The sequence below is a fragment of the Anomaloglossus baeobatrachus genome, chromosome 6, assembly GCF_048569485.1.
Source record: "Anomaloglossus baeobatrachus isolate aAnoBae1 chromosome 6, aAnoBae1.hap1, whole genome shotgun sequence".
Classification (NCBI taxonomy): Eukaryota; Metazoa; Chordata; class Amphibia; order Anura; family Aromobatidae; genus Anomaloglossus; species Anomaloglossus baeobatrachus.
The window spans coordinates 573,663,796-573,681,217 of NC_134358.1; the positions used below are offsets into that span (position 1 = coordinate 573,663,796).

At 50.3% G+C, this 17,422-nt stretch overlaps 1 protein-coding gene across 1 annotated transcript in view; it reads right to left on the reverse strand.

Annotated features, from left to right (window-relative positions):
* Window positions 1-17,422, reverse strand: part of LOC142243695 (uncharacterized) — a 541,000-nt gene that overhangs the window by 504,744 nt on the left and 18,834 nt on the right. The window contains exon 2 of the mRNA XM_075315856.1: window positions 9,303-9,408. Coding sequence (XP_075171971.1) covers window positions 9,303-9,360 — 58 coding nt within the window. The 5' untranslated portion in view covers window positions 9,361-9,408. The remainder of the gene's footprint in view (window positions 1-9,302; window positions 9,409-17,422) is intronic.

Genomic DNA, 17,422 nt, shown 5'->3' on the forward strand with positions numbered 1-17,422 from the left:
CTTGGGCCTGATCTTCTTAATCCTGAGGACTGGCCCCCGGCCCCAGGTTTGGCTCGTTTAAAGGACAGGCCCTTGCATAGTGTCCTGCCTCCTGGCAACGACGACAGATGGGTTGTCCAGATGAGTCATAGCGATCACTGCTCCTGCCTCGGGTTGGGGGACCTCTTCTCCTCCGCATCCAAGGGACGTCCTCTGGGTTGTCAGCTAGCAGGATCCGATGAGGGACTTTGGTCTCTGAGGGCAACTGTATTGCTTTCAGGATTTGTGCGACGTCCTTAGTGAGCTGTTGCACCTGGGAGGATAGTGTATTTATGGTCTCTGCTGGCGTGTTGAGTCCTTTTGCAGTTACCAGGGCCTGCGAGGAGGATTCCGCTCCTGCAGCCGTGGAACTGGCAGGCCATGCTGGTGCGACGGGGTCTGTGTCCACAGGAGGTTGGAGTGCTTTCACTGCCCTGTCTTTCAGGATGGCAAAGTCCACGTCAGGGTGTTCCAGGGACCACAGCTTCATCTGCTTCCCATCCTCAGGAGAGCGCAGGCCCCACAAGAATTGTTCCTTCATCATCCGGTTTCCTTCCTGATCACTGACAGGGTCCACCAGCTTGAGAGCCCGTAGTGCAGCCTGCAGCCTGAGGGCATAGTCTCTTATACTATCTTGGGGCTTCTGACGGCAGTTATAGAAGTCCGTCCTCAGCTCTCCCTCTGTGCGGTGTTCAAAAGCAGCTGCTAGTTTGGCAAAGATGGTCTCAACAGAGCTCCGGTCATCATTGGTCCAGGACTCAGCTTCCAATTCTGCTGCCTCAGTCAATTGTCCCAGCACCACAGCGGCCCTCTGCTTACCAGTCATCGCGTGCATGTCTAGCAGGGTGCTGATCTTCTTCTTAAACCCGGTCAGCGTGTCTATTTTACCGGCGTATTGGGGCAGCCATTGCGCTCCTGGGACATACAGCAAGGAAACTGGCATTATGGGGGAGATTTCAGCCGGCGCGGCTGCGACCGCGGCACCGGCACCAGGCGCTGCTGCGTCCAGCGCGACGGGGGCTGGCATCGCTTGGGCTGCGTCGCCCTGACCAGGGGCATTACCTCCTGCAGCGTCCATTTTTCTTCAAAAATCTCCGCGCCCCCTTTCCACTTCCTGGATCAGAACACTCTCTGAATTGTGGGGATTCTGGGGCGGCCACACCTCTTCGTGGGCGGTGCTCTTCTCCCTCGCGCGGGCTAAAGCGCGCGCTTTTGAAGATGGCAATATGGCGGCGGTTCAATTTTTGCGGTCGGACCTCTGAGGCACACGGTCACCTGTCTGAACAGGTCTAGTCCTTATCCTGTTCGTGACGCCAGAAGTTGTGAAGCCCCGCTAGTATGTGTCGGTGCAGTACCTTCAGGGACTCCACGTGGATGGAACAGTCTGGTCACAGGTAGGGAACCTTCTTGTAGGATTGTCGTGACGCCACTCTCAGTATTGCGGTCAGCGGGGACCGCCACTGCAGATTAAGGGATGCCTGGGGCTGATGGTGGGTGCAGTCAGTATACTAGCCCCCTGAGAGTGAGGCAAGCCCCAGGCCCCGGTGTATGTGTGTGGGACCACAGGTCGCAGAATGACTCAAACACAGTCCAAGAAGTCTTTCAACGTGTTTACTCACTGTTTGGAGGTCACGGTGAGATGCCCGGGCGACACTGTGATAACCAGGTTGAACCAGGAATTCCAGGAGGCCGTTCTGAGGGTAGCTGTCCACTCGCCTTCCTTGCACTCTTTCTGTTTTAGGAGGATCCTTTGCTTGAAGCGTGGTAGGACCCCTCCAGGGAAGCTGTTACCACCCTGCTCCCCTCTCTCTGGCTCGTCTGCCGGCAGCGTGGCCTTGGTGGGATGGCTTCTGGCCCTGTACCCTTATGGGCCTGGTGATTGCTGCTTGGCTCAAGCTCTGTGTAGTCGTGGTGAGGGCATGAAGTACCCCCCCCCACCTGTAGGTTAAGCAGCTCTGGATGATCTGCTGCCTGTACTGGGGACCTAGTTCCCCTTGTGCGCTCGGATACCGGGATCTCCGTACTCAGCCACCCTTCTCTCTGGATGATTTTCAGGCCGACCCACGGTACTCCTTTCTCCCCCGCTTTCAGCTACTGCACTCCTCAGGACCTGTCTGACACGAGAGCTCCTCTGCTCCCTTCCACACACTTCAACTTCTTCCTCTAGACTCCCCTCTTCCTCTCTCTCTCTGCCCTGCTTCCTAGCAACCAGCCCCTGAACACACCCCCAGCTGGGAATTGAAAGTTAACTCCTTCTGGCTACCCAAGGGTCCCCTCTGGTAATGTGGGAGGCCTGATCACTATATGTTTGTGTGTGCACCTCATCCTGGCCTTTGGAGATTACCTGGAAGCATTGCTCCCGCATGGGTGCAATACTCTGTGGTGCCTGACCAGGTCAGGGGCGCCACACCGGCAGCTCCTGCTCTGTCTATGGCAGGAGCTGCAGGCAGAGCGCACGTTCTCGCCGGCACCATGCGCTTCAGAACGCAGCTTTTCGGTGCGGTACAGAGCGCACACGTGCGCACATAGCCTCACACTCCCTTGGGAAGTTTCACACACACACAGAAACACACCATCCAATCAGGCCCCACTGACCCTCTCCTCAGGAAATGGGAGGGGGGGGAGAGGGAAGCTTAGAAAAAGCAGTTTCAGTTTAGAGTTCAGTCAGTCTGCAGGAGGAGAGAGTTCTGGAAGCAGCTCCGTTGGGAGGAGAGGAGAAGTGGTAGTGAGGGCCTCAGGAGCAGGCCAGCCACTTGTGGGGACCTGAAGTGGACTGGGAGAGGGTAGTGGGTACCCCCCGGTACCAACTGTCGGGACCCAGTCCAGACCAGTGTGCAGAGCAGACACAGACCTCGGGCAGGAAAGAGCACCTGAATCACACACACGGGTGTGGGACCCGTCCTCACAGCAACCGGCCGTGGGCACCAGTTACCAGCAACTTGGTTGAATTCTGGACTTGTGTCAATTATTACCTATACTGTGCGTACTCCTGCACCACCCGGTCCAAGTCGTGGACTGCACCCGTTATTCCCCAAACCACCACTCCCAATTGGGCCCCGGGACTACACCTCCCCTACCCATGGAGGGGATCCCACCTTGCTGCCCCACACCATCAGTCCCGGACACGGTCCCCAGAGGCAACGGCGGTGCCACCACCTTATCACCGCAACCCACGGGTGGCGTCACGGACAATTTCCCCTACTTAATCCCCCTTTTATTGTGGAGCCTGGGATCACGGACCGGGTCGCGCCACCGTGATACTTACTGAAGTGACCCTTGGCCCGGATCCGAGTACCCCTATCCCCTGGGCGACACACATGATTCTCCTTCCTTTCCATGGGATTCCTCTGTTGGAAAGACAGATCTTTTTGCCGGCCTGGCTACAGCAGGATGAATTTTGGGCGATTGTTTCCCAGTTTAGGGATCGTGATGGGTCTACCTTGTAAATATTTGTAAATCTAGATCTAAGCCTTTATCAGGCTTTCTCCATTCACCCTGGAGACTTTCATTCAACAGCAAATGTATTGGAAGCTGCTCTCAGTATCTGCAGTATTTTTCTTCCTTTTTTTAAGCTCCACATAGAAGCCTCCAGAGAAAAATAAAGCACCAAAACCACAGCGTTCAGCGGCGTCTTCTCATGGAATCACATCCACTTTACTTGGACGGTTACACAGCAGAATTTCTGTGCAAAAAAAGCAGCAGAAAATAAATGCAACATTTACACTACATGTGAACACGGACCAAATGTCCAAGCAAAGTGGATGTGATGTCATGAACTCTCCACCCTCGGTGGTGCCTAAAGACGCCGCTGAACTTTGTGCTTTTGGTGCTTGTTCTTTTCTCTATTGGTTTCTTTGTGGAGCTTGAAAAAAACGCAAACATAATAAATACTGTTATATTTTTAAACGCAGAATCAAAGCTTTTTTTGTAGTTTTAAAAGACGTGATGGACGGACTAACCGATACCCGGGATCAGCGGCTCCAACTGGGTTAAAAGAAAACAAAATCTGGTTCGAGCTAGGAATTGATGCCGGATATCTGGCCGAACGCCGATCCCCATATACAGTACAGACCAAAAGTTTGGACACACCTTCTCATCTCTAGAACAACTGTAAGGGGTACTTTACACGTTGCGACATAGCTAGCATCTGCTAGCGATGTCCAGCGCGATAGTCCCCGTCCCCATCGCACATGCGATATCTTGTGATTGCTGCCGTAGCGAACATTATCGCTACGGCAGCTTCACGCGCACTTACCTGGTCGGCGACGTCGCGGTGACTGCCGAACAATCCCTCCTTCAAGGGGGAGGTGCGTTCAGCGTCACCGCGACATCACTAAGCGGCCGGCCAATAGAAGCAGAGGGGCGGAGATGAGCGGGACATAACATCCCGACCACCTCCTTCCTTCCGCATTGGTGGCGGGACGCAGGTAAGGAGATGTTTGTCGCTCCTGCGGTGTCACACACAGCGATGTGTGCTGCCGCAGGAGCGACAAACAACATTGTACCTGCAGCAGGAGCGACATTATGGAAATGAACGACGTGACACAGATCAGTGATTTTTGACTGTTTCACGCTCGTTCATCATCGCTCCTATCATTTACACATTGTGATGTCGCTACCGGTGCCGGATGTGCGTCACTAACGTCGTGACCCCGACGATATATCAGTAGTGATGTCGCAACGTGTAAAGTACCCCTTAAGAGGAGACTTTGTGCAGCAGCCTTCATGGTAAAATAGCTGCTAGGAAACCGCTGCTAAGAACAAGCAACAAGCAGAAGAGACTTGTTTGGGCTAAAGAACACAAGGAAGGGACATTAGACCAGTGGAAATCTGTGCTTTGGTCTGATGAGTCCAAATTTGAGATCTTTGGATCCAACCACCGTGTCTTTGTAGAAAAGGTGAACGGATGGACTCTACATGTCTGGTTCCCACCGTGAAGCATGGAGGAGGAGGTGTGATGGTGTGGGGGGGCTTTGCTGGTTCCCACCGTGAAGCATGGAGGAGGAGGTGTGATGGTGTGGGGGGGCTTTGCTGGTGACACTGTTTGGGATTTATTCAAAATTGAAGGCATACAGAACCAGCATGGCTACCACAGCATCTTGCAGCGGTGTGCTATTCCATCCGGTTTGCGTTTAGTTGGACCATCATTTATGTTTCAACAGGACAATGACCCCAAACACACCTCCAGGCTGTGTAAGGGCTATGTGACTAAGAAGGAGAGTGATGGGGTGCTACACCAGATGACCTGGCCTCCACAGTAACCAGACCTGAACCCAATCGAGATGGTATGGGGTGAGCTGGACCGCAGAGTGAAGGCAAAAGGGCCAACAAGTGCTAAGCACCTCTGGGAACTCCTTCAAGACTGTTGGAAAACCATTTCCGGTGACGACCTCTTGAAGCTCATCAAGAGAATGCCAAGAGTGTGCAAAGCAGTAATCAAAGCAAAAGGTGGCTACTTTGAAGAACCTAGAATATAAGACATATTTTCAGTTGTTTCACACTTTTTTATGTATTTCATTCCACATGTGATAATTCATAGTTTTGATGCCTTCAATGTGAATCTACAATTTTCAGAGTCCTGAAAATAAAGAAAACTCTTTGAATGAGAAGGTGTGTCCATACTTTTGGTCTGTACTGTAAGTCTATTGGGACACAAATCGTGAGCTTAAATATGGTGGTAGAAGGGATAAGGGGATTGGAGCGAGTGCTTTATACTTACCGGTCTCCGCGCTGCTGTAACTCTGCTTCCAGGCCGCTCACTCTACTTCTGGGGCTGCTCATTATCTTCATGCATATGCACTGCTTACCCCGCCCACTGGCAGTCCCAGCCTCTCTGATTGGTTGTAGTGCGCCACCGCCCCCAGCCTGTGTCACAGAGTGTCTGACTACAACCAGAGGTGCAGTGTTTGTTTCTAGCTTGATGTAAAAATAAATAGAAATATTGGAGTAGGGTCCCCCCATATTATGAAACCTAGCACAGAAAAAGCACACGGCTACATATTTTTTAAAAACCGCATGCGATCCCCCTCAATTTTACTATCCAGCCGTGATGAAGCTCAACAGCTGGGGGCTGGTATTCTCAGACTGGGAAGGCTCATAATTGTTGCCCTCCCAGCCGAAAAATATCAGCCTGCAGCCACACAAGATTGTCTGCTGGAAAATGAAAATGAAATTTCTATCTCCAGAAAGCTTGTGGGCAGAGGGAAGCATGAAGTGCTGTACAATGTCCTGGTAGACGGCCGCGCTGACCTTGATAAAGCACAGTGGTCTACACCAGCAGATGACATGGCTCCAAACCATCACTGATTGTGGAGACTTCACACTAGACCTCCAGCAGCTTGGTTTGTGGTCTCCGCTCTTCCTCCAGACTCTGGGACCGCGATTTCCAAATGAAATGCAACATTTACTTTCATCTGAAAACAACACCTCGGACACTGAGAACAGTCCAGATCTTTTCCTCCTTGGCCCAGGTAAGACGCTTCTGGTGTTGTCTATTGGTCATCAGTGGTGACACAAGGAATGTGACACTTGTAGCCCATGTCCTGGATACGTCTGTGTGTGGTGGCTCTAGAAGCACTGACTCCATCAGCAGTCACTTATTGTGAATCTCCCGCAAATTTTTGAATGGCCTTTTCTTAATCCTATTAAGGCTGCGGTTATCCCGGTTGCTCGTGCACCTTTTTCCACCACACTTTCCTTCCACTCAACTTTGGATACAGCACTCTGTGAACAACCAGCTTCTTTAGCAATGTCTTTTGTGGCTTACCCTCCTTGTGGAGTGTGTCAATGACTGCCTTCTGGACATCTGTCAAGTCAGAAGTCTTCCCCTTGATTCTGTAGCCTACTGAACCAAATAAAGAAAATAAGAATAAAACAAGAGCTTCATACTTACCCAGGCTCCGGCTAGGCTGTACGCTGCTCCTGCTGCCTCCCTGTGCCGCTCATTTCATATGCATGGCTTTCACCGCCCAACGGCTGACCTGGCATCTGTGATTGGTGCAGTCAGATGCGCCCCCAGCCTTTGTGACAGCGTCTGACTGCTTCCACTCACAGACGCTGTCTGCGGGTCATTGCCGGAGAGGCTCATCCTGAGCCTCCTGGTGCACGATTCATCCACCGGGAGGCCCAGGCTGAGCAGAGGGGAAAACATCACTGGCGCGGCTCTTTCTGGGCTTCCTGTGCACGATTCATGCACTGGGAGGCCCAGGCTGAGCAAAGGGGGAAACATCCTGGGCTGCCTACTTCATAAAGCAGGCCGCTAAGGCTGAAAAGAGGAGCACACATCGCTGGCGCAGTTCATCCTGGGCTACCTGCTTCATGAAGCAAGCTGCTCAGGCTGAGCAGAGCAGGACACATCGTGGGCTGCATTTTGAACACGCTCCCACGTGACAAATTACGTCATACCTGGAAGGAGCCCATACATTCTAGCATCTTGCATGATCTAGACCCACGCAGCTCCGGAAGTGAATGCATGACCCGGAAGCAGCTGGCCACCATGACACAGAGCATGGGTGAGTACATCGCGCACGCTCCTATCCCCCTATTATTATTATTATTATTATTATTTATTTATAGAGCACCATTGATTCCATGGTGCTGTACATGAGAAGGGGGTTACATACAAAATACATATACAAGTTACAGTAGACAGACTAGTACAGAGGGAAGAGGGCCCTGCCCTTGCGGGCTTACATTCTATAGGATTATGGGGAGGAGACAGTAGGTGGGGTGTAGGTGGGGCGGCAGCTCCGCACGGTGGTGGGGCGGCAGCTCCGCACGGTGGTGGGGCGGCAGCTCCGCACGGTGGTGGGGCGGCAGCTCCGCACGGTGGTGGGGCGGCAGCTCCGCCCGGTGGTGGGGCGGCAGCTCCGCACGGTGGTGGGGCGGCAGCTCCGCCCGGTGGTGGGGCGGCAGCTCCGCACGGTGGTGGGGCGGCAGCTCCGCACGGTGGTGGGGCGGCAGCTCCGCACGGTGGTGGGGCAGTGAGGTCATTCAAGGTTATAGGCATTTCTGAACAGATGAGTCTTTAGGTTCCGTTTGAAGTTTGCAAGTGTAGCAGATAGTCTGACGTGTTGAGGCAGCGAGTTCCAGAAGACTGGGGATGTTCGGGAGAAGTCTTGGAGACGGTTGCATGAGGAGCGAATGAGAGAGGAGGATAGAAGGAGATCTTGGGAGGACCGGAGATTACGTTTTGGAGTGTAGCGAGAGATTAGTTCAGAGATATATGGAGGAGACAATTTGTGGATGGCTTTGTAAGTCAGTATTAGTAGTTTGAATTGGATACGATGGAAGATTGGGAGCCAGTGAAGGGACATGCAGAGAGGAGAAGCGGGGTGGTAGTGAGGCGAGAGGTGGATCAGTCGGGCAGCAGCATTAAGGATGGACTGGAGAGGGGCGAGCGTGTTAGCAGGGAGACCACATAGGAGGATGTTGCAGTAGTCGAGGCGGGAGATTATGAGAGCATGCACTAGCATTTTTGTAGATTGAGAATTGATGAAGGGACGGATTCTGGAAATATTTTTGAGTTGAAGACGACAGGAGGTGGTGAGGGATTGACCACCAACATTTTTAATCCCCAGATTCTGGTTCCCATAGACTTATATGGTACCAGATTCCGACCCACATCTGGTATTTTTAAGAAAATGAGCAGGGACCCAAAGGTCCTGATTTTTTGCGACTCCGCTCAGCTCTAATAATGACTTTTGGGTTTTCACTGGCTGTAAGCCATAATCATCAACATTAACAAAAATAAACAAACACATGAAATTGATCCCTCTGTGTGTTATGACTCTATATAATATATAATAAACATGTGAAATAGATCCCTCTGTGTGTAATGACGCTATATAATATTTGCGTTTCCCTTTTTGTATTGAATTACTAAAATAAATGATCTTTTTGATGATATTTAATTTGTTGAGATGCACTTGTATATGTGTAATAGCCACTAAAGGTCCCATAGCCCCAAAATTGGGCTAATTCTTCTCAGCAGTGACAGCAGATGATGAAGATATCGGCCCCGGGCACATAATCCTATTCCCCTCCATGTTCCCGCTGTATCTTACCTCCATATTATAGGAGCACAGCGGTGTTATCACATATAGCGCTATCACATTATCACCAGATATCATCTGTATTTATCTGAATGGGGGAATCTACGGCTGAAGAAACCGAGAAAACACAAAACATGAAACCTCCGGCCCAGAACTGTCCGGTCCAGAGAACGAGGAGAACGTGACTCTTCTCTGCTTTATATAGTGGTGACTCCTCCCCGGGGCGGTTACCTGCAGGATCCTCCTCTGTGCACCGATCACCACCACCAACATCACTTTCCTCCTCCATTATATCTGCAGTATTAAGAGTCTTCAGATCTTTACCCGGATTTCAGAGCTGTGAAAGAAATAATGGAAAAGTCACAGAAAGGAGGAAACAGTCACAGCCCAGAAGGGAAAAGTCACAGCCCAGAAGGGAAAAGTCACAGCCCAGAAGGGAAAAAGTCACAGCCCAGAAGGGAAAAGTCACAGCCCAGAAGGGAAAAGCCACAGCCCAGAAGGGAAAAGTCACAGCCCAGAAGGGAAAAGTCACAGCCCAGAAGGGAAAAGTCACAGCCCAGAAGGGAAAAGCCACAGCCCAGAAGGGAAAAGTCACAGCCCAGAAGGGAAAAAGCCACAGCCCAGAAGGGAAAAAGTCACAGCCCAGAAGGGAAAAAGTCACAGCCCAGAAGGGAAAAGTCACAGCCCAGAAGGGAAAAGACACAGCCCAGAAGGGAAAAGTCACAGCCCAGAAGAGAAAAGTCACAGCCCAGAAGGGAAAAAGTCACAGCCCAGAAGGGAAAAAGTCACAGCCCAGAAGGGAAAAAGTCACAGCCCAGAAGGGAAAAGTCACAGCCCAGAAGGGAAAAGTCACAGACCAGAAGGGAAAAGTCACAGACCAGAAGGGGAAAGTCACAGCCCAGAAGAGAAAAGTCACAGCCCAGAAGGGAAAAGTCACAGCCCAGAAGGGAAAAGACACAGCCCAGAAGGGAAAAAGTCACAGCCCAGAAGGGAAAAGTCACAGCCCAGAAGGGAAAAGTCACAGCCCAGAAGAGAAAAGTCACAGCCCAGAAGGGAAAAGTCACAGCCCAGAAGGGAAAAAGTCACAGCCCAGAAGGGAAAAGTCACAGCCCAGAAGGGAAAAGCCACAGCCCAGAAGGGAAAAGTCACAGACCAGAAGGGAAAAGTCACAGCCCAGAAGAGAAAAGTCACAGCCCAGAAGGGAAAAGTCACAGCCCAGAAGGGAAAAGTCACAGCCCAGAAGAGAAAAGTCACAGCCCAGAAGGGAAAAGTCACAGCCCAGAAGGGAAAAGTCACAGCCCAGAAGGGAAAAAGTCACAGCCCAGAAGGGAAAAGTCACAGCCCAGAAGGGAAAAAGTCACAGCCCAGAAGGGAAAAAGTCACAGCCCAGAAGGGAAAAAGTCACAGCCCAGAAGGGAAAAGACACAGCCCAGAAGGGAAAAAGTCACAGCCCAGAAGGGAAAAGTCACAGCCCAGAAGGGAAAAAAGCCACAGCCCAGAAGGGAAAAAGTCACAGCCCAGAAGGAAAAAGTCACAGCCCAGAAGGGAAAAGCCACAGCCCAGAAGGGAAAAGACACAGCCCAGAAGGGAAAAGTCACAGCCCAGAAGAGAAAAAGTCACAGCCCAGAAGGGAAAAGCCACAGCCCAGAAGGGAAAAGTCACAGACCAGAAGGGAAAAAGTCACAGACCAGAAGGGAAAAGTCACAGCCCAGAAGGGAAAAGACACAGCCCAGAAGGGGAAAGCCACAGCCCAGAAGGGAAAAGTCACAGCCCAGAAGGGAAAAGTCACAGCCCAGAAGGGAAAAGTCACAGCCCAGAAGAGAAAAAGTCACAGCCCAGAAGGGAAAAGTCACAGCCCAGAAGGGAAAAGTCACAGACCAGAAGGGAAAAAGTCACAGACCAGAAGGGAAAAGTCACAGACGACATTTCCCTGATGAAGCCGCTGCGGTGGCGATACATGTGGGGCACTGCACCATGATTGCTGCACCCTTTAGGATTTACCTGTTTAATGTTCCCTACTCTGCTCTAATACGATACATGGCCATTTATATCAGCCTCTTGTACAGTGACCTGCACAGTGTGATTGGTGTTTCCAGCATGTATTGGGCTTACTATGTGCTATATTACATTATGGATGGTGTCTGTATATATACATTATATTGCACATGCAGCATACATCTGTGCATGATTATGTGGTGTGATAGGGGCGGCCGCTCTTCTTATGTGTGATATATTACATTATGGATGATGTCTGTATATATACATTATATTGCACATGCAGCATACATCTGTGCATGATTATGTGGTGTGATAGGGGCGGCCGCTCTTGTCTTATGTGTGATATATTGCATTATGGATGGTGTCTGTATATATACATTATATTACACATGCAGCATACATCTGTACATGATTATGTGGTATGATAGGGGCGGCCGCTCTTGTCTTATGTGTGATATATTGCATTATGGATGATGTCTGTATATATACATTATATTGCACATGCAGCATACATCTGTGCATGATTATGTGGTGTGATAGGGGCGGCCGCTCTTGTCTTATGTGTGATATATTGCATTATGGATGATGTCTGTATATATACATTATATTGCACATGCAGCATACATCTGTGCATGATTATGTGGTGTGATAGGGGCGGCCGCTCTTGTCTTATGTGTGATATATTGCATTATGGATGATGTCTGTATATATACATTATATTGCACATGCAGCATACATCTGTGCATGATTATGTGGTGTGATAGGGGCGGCTGCTCTTGTCTTATGTGTGATATATTGCATTATGGATGATGTCTGTATATATACATGATATTGCACATGCAGCATACATCTGTACATGATTATGTGGTGTGATAGGGGCGGCCGCTCTTGTCTTATGTGTGTTATATTGCATTATGGATGATGTCTGTATATATACATTATATTGCACATGCAGCATACATCTGTACATGATTATGTGGTGTGATAGGGGCGGCTGCTCTTGTCTTATGTGTGATATATTGCATTATGGATGATGTCTGTATATATACATTATATTGCACATGCAGCATACATCTGTACATGATTATGTGGTGTGATAGGGGCGGCCGCTCTTGTCTTATGTGTGATATATTGCATTATGGATGATGTCTGTATATATACATTATATTGCACATGCAGCATACATCTGTACATGATTATGTGGTGTGATAGGGGCGGCTGCTCTTGTCTTATGTGTGATATATTGCATTATGGATGATGTCTGTATATATACATTATATTGCACATGCAGCATACATCTGTGCATGATTATGTGGTGTGATAGGGGCGGCCGCTCTTGTCTTATGTGTGATATATTGCATTATGGATGGTGTCTGTATATATACATTATATTGCACATGCAACATACATCTGTACATGATTATGTGGTGTGATAGGGGCGGCCGCTCTTCATATGTGTGATATATTGCATTATGGATGATGTCTGTATATATACATTATATTGCACATGCAGCATACATCTGTACATGATTATGTGGTGTGATAGGGGCGGCCGCTCTTCATATGTGTGATATATTGCATTATGGATGATGTCTGTATATATACATTATATTGCACATGCAGCATACATCTGTGCATGATTATGTGGTGTGATAGGGGCGGCCGCTCTTGTCTTATGTGTGATATATTGCATTATGGATGGTGTCTGTATATATACATTATATTGCACATGCAGCATACATCTGTGCATGATTATGTGGTGTGATAGGGGCGGCCGCTCTTGTCTTATGTGTGATATATTGCATTATGGATGATGTCTGTATATATACATTATATTGCACATGCAGCATACATCTGTGCATGATTATGTGGTGTGATAGGGGCGGCCGCTCTTGTCTTATGTGTGTTATATTGCATTATGGATGATGTCTGTATATATACATTATATTGCACATGCAGCATACATCTGTACATGATTATGTGGTGTGATAGGGGCGGCTGCTCTTGTCTTATGTGTGATATATTGCATTATGGATGATGTCTGTATATATACATTATATTGCACATGCAGCATACATCTGTGCATGATTATGTGGTGTGATAGGGGCGGCTGCTCTTGTCTTATGTGTGATATATTGCATTATGGATGATGTCTGTATATATACATTATATTGCACATGCAGCATACATCTGTACATGATTATGTGGTGTGATAGGGGCGGCTGCTCTTGTCTTATGTGTGATATATTGCATTATGGATGATGTCTGTATATATACATTATATTGCACATGCAGCATACATCTGTACATGATTATGTGGTGTGATAGGGGCGACCGCTCTTGTCTTATGTGTGATATATTGCATTATGGATGATGTCTGTATATATACATTATATTGCACATGCAGCATACATCTGTACATGATTATGTGGTGTGATAGGGGCGGCCGCTCTTGTCTTATGTGTGATATATTGCATTATGGATGATGTCTGTATATATACATTATATTGCACATGCAGCATACATCTGTACATGATTATGTGGTGTGATAGGGGCGGCTGCTCTTGTCTTATGTGTGATATATTGCATTATGGATGATGTCTGTATATATACATTATATTGCACATGCAGCATACATCTGTACATGATTATGTGGTGTGATAGGGGCGGCCGCTCTTGTCTTATGTGTGATATATTGCATTATGGATGATGTCTGTATATATACATTATATTGCACATGCAGCATACATCTGTACATGATTATGTGGTGTGATAGGGGCGGCTGCTCTTGTCTTATGTGTGATATATTGCATTATGGATGATGTCTGTATATATACATTATATTGCACATGCAGCATACATCTGTGCATGATTATGTGGTGTGATAGGGGCGGCCGCTCTTGTCTTATGTGTGATATATTGCATTATGGATGGTGTCTGTATATATACATTATATTGCACATGCAACATACATCTGTACATGATTATGTGGTGTGATAGGGGCGGCCGCTCTTCATATGTGTGATATATTGCATTATGGATGATGTCTGTATATATACATTATATTGCACATGCAGCATACATCTGTACATGATTATGTGGTGTGATAGGGGCGGCCGCTCTTGTCTTATGTGTGATATATTGCATTATGGATGGTGTCTGTATATATACATTATATTGCACATGCAGCATACATCTGTGCATGATTATGTGGTGTGATAGGGGCGGCCGCTCTTGTCTTATGTGTGATATATTGCATTATGGATGATGTCTGTATATATACATTATATTGCACATGCAGCATACATCTGTGCATGATTATGTGGTGTGATAGGGGCGGCCGCTCTTGTCTTATGTGTGTTATATTGCATTATGGATGATGTCTGTATATATACATTATATTGCACATGCAGCATACATCTGTACATGATTATGTGGTGTGATAGGGGCGGCTGCTCTTGTCTTATGTGTGATATATTGCATTATGGATGATGTCTGTATATATACATTATATTGCACATGCAGCATACATCTGTGCATGATTATGTGGTGTGATAGGGGCGGCCGCTCTTCATATGTGTGATATATTGCATTATGGATGATGTCTGTATATATACATTATATTACACATGCAGCATACATCTGTGCATGATTATGTGGTGTGATAGGGGCGGCCGCTCTTGTCTTATGTGTGATATATTGCATTATGGATGTGTGTCGCCCTGGGCAAGCCAGGGGACACAGGTCACAACACCACCACACCCCACACTCCAGGTAGGCACACCTGCTAACCAGAAATCCTTGTTGCCTTCCTCCAGAGGTTGATGATGCACACCAGGGGGTGGGCCAGGCGGTTGGCTCCGCCCACCGAGGAGCTCACAACTCTGGAGGCAGTCAGCTCAGGGACGAGCTGGAGTGAGGAGTTCTGTCAGGGAGGAGGAAGTGGAAGGAGTGAGGAGTAGCCCAGGCAGGGGCTAGAGTAAACAACCAAGAAGTGAAAGTGGAGGAAAGAAAAGGAGTAAAGGAGGAAAGCAAGCAAAGTGACAGAAGGAAAGAAAGCCTGAGAGCCCAGCTGTGTGTAGGGCTAGAACAGCAAGGTCAGCGACGGCGGTGACTGTTTGGAGGGGGACAGTTTGGAAGTTCCTGGAAGGACCCCGTTGGCTGTGTGCCCGGTGGTCTGGAGCAGTGTTCCGAAGGACAGTCAGCACCAGGGCAGGGGCCTCTCGGACCCCGGCAAGGCTAGGAGTCGCCGAATTTGCCAAATCCGTCAGTGACGGGGACGCAGATCCCCCAGCAACCAAGTCCCGATTGACGGCAACAGCCCGACCATTACCTGGGAGACACCGCCACCGCCAAGGCACCAGTTTCCCCAGGGCCAGCGCCTGCGGGCAAAGTGTAGAGCTCCTCCGGCCCAGATTGCAGTCGGGGAGCGGGTAACCGGAGGGAATCCACCGCTACCATCAGACAACATAGGTGCAAGGAAGAGTAACGTCACCGTCACCTATCGGGAGTGCAGGTGCAGCCGTCTGTGGGACCGTCCTACCAGCCGTTGGTTTACCGTACAGACTGTGTCCATGTGTCAGGCTGAGTGAGTACCATAGTGCCGCAAGGCACAGCGCTGCCCCCCGCGTCCCTGCGCCCTCCAGGCCCTACACTTCACATCTCATCACCGGGCCCCGGGATCAACAACCCCTACCCACGGAGGGGCAACACAACACCTGGCTGCTCCGCATCACCATCCCCGGGACCCCCACACTGAGCAGCGGTGGTGCAATCACCACAACCGTGGGTGGCGTCACGAACTATAACAATCCCCACATCAAACACCCCCATTTCACTCACGGGCGAGGAGTGTCGCTCGAGACACCCCGGGATCCGGCCCACGGCTCGAGCCACCAGGAGCAACTGCCGGACCCGAGCAGAAGGGGTGAGCGCGGTGTGCTGACACCCTCCTCCCCGCCCGCGACAACTTGGCGTCACGAACAGGATCTTACCGCTCTGCCGTTGGGTAGAGGTGCGCCTTGTTACCGCCGGAGGCATCCGGCAGAAAAATTTCAGAAGCCGCCATCTTTGGCGCGAAAAGTTCCCGCTCGAGCGTCTTCTCGAGCAGTAGAGGCGCGAAGGCCAAAACCCCGCCCCGAGAGAGGAGGGGCCGGAAAGAGCTAAGGGGGACGGAAACAAGATGTCTGCGCCCGACGGAGCCGCTGGAGGAGCGGTGGTCGCAGCCGCAGCGGCACCCGCGGATGGGAATGGGCCTGCCCAAGTCCCGGTTGTACCGGCGGGAGGTGCCGCGGCCCCCGCGCTTGCTCAGGTCATGCCGTTTTCCTTGCCCTATGCACCCGGAGCTGCCTGGCTACCGCAGTATGACGGGAAACCGGATGCCCTACAGGCTTTCCGGAAGAAGCTTAACCCGTTGCTAGAGCTGTATCCCCTGACTGATAAGCAACGTGCGGCGATAGTGCTAGGCCAGTTAACCGGTGCGGCGGAGCAGGAAGCGGAGACCTGGGCCGAGGGGGACCGGCTCTCTGTAGCCGCCATCTTCGAGAGGCTACAGACTGCCTTCGAGACCCGGACCGAAGCTGAGCTGAGGATGCAGTTTTACCAGTGCCGGCAACGAGCTGGGGATAGCATTCGGGACTATGCTCTACGTCTGCAGACCGCCCTCCGCACGCTGAAGCGGGTGAACCCTATTAATGAGGCGGATAGCAACAAGATGTTAGTGGAGCAATTTGCGCAGGGGATGAGGTCCCCTGAGGATCGTAAACAACTCCGGCTGTGGGCCCTAGAACACCCTGATGTGGACTTTGCTGTGTTAAAGGAGCGGGCTATTAAAGCACTACAGCCCCTAGCTGCTGAAGTTCTGGAACCCGTCCCGTGGCCCGTCGAGACAGCTCCTGTTATGGCGGCCTCAGCCAACCCAACCTCTGTAATGCCTGCAGCTCCGAGCAGCACCGTCGAAGAGTTGGCCGCCCATGTCCGTCGCCTGGACGGAGACCTTGCCAAAATCCTTGCTGCACTGCAACCTCTGACCAGATCCCAGCCTCCAGCGCAGATACAGCTCGCTGACAGTCCCGAAGATGTTCCCTGGATGCAGCGGAGAAGCGTTAACAACCCGCGGAGCAGACCTCCAATCTGCTACAAGTGCCGTAAGCCGGGCCATTATTACCGACAGTGCCCGTTAAACGAGCAACCCCTGGGGCCCCGGGCCAATCCTCAGGAGTAGAACACCGTGGCCCCCCGGACTGGCGAGACCGATATGTCGGGGCCCGCCCTATCATCCCTGTGGCTGTGGACGGCATACCAGTGATGGCTCTCTTGGACACTGGATCACAGGTAACTACCATACCGTACAC